Source organism: Triticum urartu, chromosome 2A (assembly GCF_056163025.1).
Source record: "Triticum urartu cultivar PI428250 chromosome 2A, HENAU_Tu73, whole genome shotgun sequence".
Taxonomy (NCBI): Eukaryota; Viridiplantae; Streptophyta; class Magnoliopsida; order Poales; family Poaceae; genus Triticum; species Triticum urartu.
This window is the reverse complement of record NC_141874.1, coordinates 466,757,413-466,761,438: the sequence shown is the minus strand read 5'-3', so window position 1 is coordinate 466,761,438 and position 4,026 is coordinate 466,757,413. Positions and strand designations below refer to the sequence as shown.

The 4,026-nt window shown below is 54.6% G+C and overlaps 1 protein-coding gene across 1 annotated transcript; it reads right to left on the bottom strand.

Moving 5' to 3' along the window:
- Positions 1 to 648: 648 nt before the first annotated feature.
- LOC147985485 (uncharacterized) lies at positions 649 to 1,191 on the bottom strand. The gene has a single exon (XM_087541601.1). It carries the CDS (start codon positions 1,189 to 1,191, stop codon positions 649 to 651), a length of 543 nt encoding a protein of 180 aa, XP_087397727.1.
- Positions 1,192 to 4,026: the final 2,835 nt, after the last annotated feature.

The window sequence follows — 4,026 nt, the reverse complement described above, 5'->3', positions numbered from 1 at the left end:
AGATGGGATCTCGTGGATACAGAAAGTTGCGGTGGTGGAATTAGGTTTTTGGCTCCTGTTCTGATCGTTTGGGGGTACGTCTGTATATATAGGAGGAAGGAGTACGTCGGTGGAGCACCGAGGGGCCCACGAGGCAGGGGCGCGCCCTAGGGGGGCGCCCCCCACCCTCGTGACCTCCTCTTTGATCCCTTGCAGTAGGGTCCAAGTCTCCTGGATCACGTTTGGTGAGAAAATCACGTTCCCGAAGATTTTATTCCGTTTGAAATCCGTTTGATATTCTGTTTATCCAAAACACTGAAATAGGCAAAAAAAACAGCAATTCTGGGCTAGGCCTCCGGTTAATAGGTTAGTCCCAAAAATAATATAAAAGTGGAAAATAAAGCCCAATATAGTCCAAAACAGTAGATAATATAGCATGGAGCAATCAAAAATTATAGATACATTGGAGACATATCACCGGGCTATCTCTTCTCCAACAACTCTCCTCTTCTCCTCAGACAAGCGGCGCAAAGGCTATCTGACTAGTTTGGCATCAGATCGGACGTGTAATTTGTGCTCGGCAAATTCCGTCGGGACACCTGGCATGTCCTTGGGGGACCATGCGAAGATGTCTCGATTCTCACGGAGGAAATCGACGAGCTCGCCTTCCTATTTGCTGTCGAGGTGGGCGCCTACGACAGCATACCTCTCTGGGTGCTCTGGGTCCAAAGGTATCATCTTTGTTTCCTTGGCCGTCTTGAACGAGCCCCCAGCTTCCGACTCTCTGGGGTCAGGCGGCATCTCTGGCTGCTTGCTTGCCATTGCCACAACTCGATCTAGCAGCCGCTTCTCAGCTGCGATCACGAGGGATTCGGCTAGCCGACTGCTCTCTGATGCATAGGCGGACGACTTCTTGTAGTCACCATTTATGGTCAGGATCCCCTTGGAACTCGGCATCTTCATCTTGAGGTAGGCATAGTGGGGGACGGCCATGAACCTGGCTAGGGTTGGCCGGCCAAGCAGCGCATGGTATGGGCTCTCTAGGTCCACCAACTCGAACCATATCGACTCTCGGCGGAAATGATCTTTGTCTCCGAAGATGACATCGATCAAGATCGTGCCGATTGGCGAGCGGGAAAGGCCAGGAACTATGCCATGGAACACCGTCCGGCTGGACTGTAGTTGCCTCTGCCTGATTCCTAACTTCTCCATGGTGTCTCTGTAAAGGATGTTGATGCTGCTGCCGCCGCCTATCAGGACTCTCGAAAAGCGAGCAGCTCGCTTATCCGTGGAAAAGGTGGCGTCCAAAACCAAAGCGTAGGAGCCGGGTTTGGGCATCACTTCTGGGTGGTCAGCTCGGCTCCAGCTGATGGGCTTCTCAGACCAGTGCATGAACTCTGGGGCGTCAGTTGCTACTGCATTCACCTCGTGCTGCTGCAGTCGCCTGCTGCGTCAATCGCCGGCCACACTGGTGAACACGACGTATGCTCCCTGCTCTTCTAGGTACTCGTCTTGTACTGCGCCGACTGATCTGACCGCCGGCTGCTGGGGCGGAGGAGGCGGCTGCACCGCAGGTGGAGGAGGCAAAAGCCCGTCTCCCTTGGCTATCCTAGTGAGCCAGTGGCATTTCCGAGTGGTGTGGTTGGATGGCTTCACACCACTGTGGAACTTGCAAGGTCCATCCAGAGCCTGCTCATATGAGAAAGCCGGCTGCCAGTTGGACTTGCCGCCCTTCTGGTGCTTGGGCAGGGGCTGCCCTTCTGGCTGCTGATTTTCGATTGTCGCCACCTGCCGGCTGGTGGAAGTCGGCGGTGGGGCTTTGCGCTTATGGTCGTTCTGTGGTTGACGCCGACTGGTGTCTCCGGCCGGGGTTCGGGGAGCCTGAGGAGCCACTTTGCCAGTTGCGCTGACTTGAATTTCCGTCTTCATGGAGGAGTCAGCCATGGCGTACTTGTCTGCTATGATCAGCAGCTCGTCGAGGGTTTCCGGCTCGTCACAGAGAAGCTTGTGCTTGAGGAGGGTGCCCTCTTGGCATCCCGTGGTGAAGTACTCGATAGCCTGCACCTCGTGCACGCCTTCGCAGGAGTTGCGAAGCTCGGCCCAGCGCGTGAGGTAGTCGCGGGTTGACTCGCTGGGGCCCTGCACACATAAGTAGAGCTGGCGAGGCTTGGGAGGCCGCTTGTACGTGCTGGTGAAGTTGCGGACGAAGGCTTCGGTGAAGTCGACCCAACTGTTGATGCTGCGGGGCCTCAAGATATTTAGCCAAGTTCGGGCCGTGCCTTGGAGCATGAGCGGAACGTACTTCACTGCAACACGCTTGTTGCCGTTTGCTATGCTGACGGCCGTGGAGTAGTCGACCAGCTAGTCTTCCGGCTTCACGGAGCCGGTGTATTTGGGTGTGTCTCTGGGGAGCGTGAACCCTTTGGGAAAGGGCTCGTCTCAGATGCGGGGGCCGAAGCACGGTGGACCCAACTCATCTTCTTCTTCAAGCGCCAGGGATCGATGGAGACGGTCGATCCGGTGGCGGGCGTCGTTGTCGGTGTCAAAACCGGCGGAACTCGGGTAGGGGGTCCCGAACTGTGCGTCTAGGCCGGATGGTAACAGGAGACAAGGGACACAATGTTTTACCCAGGTTTGGGTCCTCTTGATGGAGGTAAAACCCTACGTCCTGCTTGATTAATATTGATGATATGGGTAGTACAAGAGTAGATCTACCACGAGATCAAGGAGGCTAAACCCTAAAAGCTAGCCTATGGTATGATTGTTGTATGATGAAGTTGTCCTACGGACTAAAACCCTCCGGTTTATATAGACACCGGAGAGGGTTAGGGTTACACAAAGTCGGTTACAATGGTAGGAGATCTTGAATATCCACATCGCCAAGCTTGCCTTCCACGCCAAGGAAAGTCCCATCCGGACACGGGACGAAGTCTTCAATCTTGTATCTTCATAGTCCTGGAGTCTGGCTGAAGGTATAGTCCAGCTACCCGAACACCCCCTAATCCAGGACTCCCTCAGTAGCCCCTGAACCAGGCTTCAATGACGACGAGTCCGGCGCGCAAATTGTCTTCAGCATTGCAAGGCGGGTTCCTCCTCCAAATTCTTCATAAAAGTTTGTAAACACCAAGAGTAGTGTCCGGCTCTGCAAAATAAGCTTCCACGTATTGCCATAGAGAGAATAATATTAACACAAATCTAATCTGCTGATGTATTCCGCAGCGTGACATCACACTACGGCCAAGCCTTTATTCGAATCGTTTTCACTTCTCCACCTCAGCGTGTTTTGCGAGGCGGTTTCCTTGGCACGTCTTGTCAAAGCAGAGATCGTGTCCCCTTTGTTTACGGGATTCTCGTTAATACGGATGTGGGTAACCCAACCGCGCCACTTATCACGGCGCTTGGGAGGCAAGCGAGTGTTACTAGGCTGGTGGGGATGCATAGTCGCATCCGCCCATATAAGGGGATAAGGATCCACCTTTTTACCTACGCCTTCTTCCTCCTTTGCCTACCCATCTTCTGCGCACCCGAGCTCCAGCGCCCAAGCCCGCACTTCCTACCTCAACCCTCTCCAACAATGTCTGGAGCGGGAGGCAAGTGGATGGTCTCCTCCATCACGGAGGGCCATGTCAAAAGGTTAAGGAAGGTCGGATACTTGTCCAAAGACATCGCGCACCGGCTTCCTGAGGAGGGGCAGCTTCTCCCCACCCCAAGGCCCCATGAGAGGGTAGTATTTCTTCCCCACTTCCTCCGCGGAATGGGTTTTCCTCTCCACCCATTTATCCGCGGGCTCATGTTCTACTATGGCCTAGATTTCCACGATCTGGCCCCGAACTTCATCCTCAATATCTCGGCGTTTATCGTCGTGTGCGAGGCTTTCCTGTGCATTCGCCCCCATTTCGGCCTCTGGCTCAAGACCTTCAACGTCAAGCCAAAGGTGGTGCGCGGCAACCAGGCGGAGTGCGGAGGTGCCATGGCGGGCAAAATTGCCAACGTCCTATGGCTCGAGGGCTCCTTTGGGGAGACCTTGAAGGGGTGGCAGTCAGGGTG

Bases quoted from the DNA above. Each gene is read 5' to 3' on its own strand.
- LOC147985485 (XM_087541601.1), bottom strand. From the start codon at position 1,191: ATGGAGAAGTTAGGAATCAGGCAGAGGCAACTACAGTCCAGCCGGACG.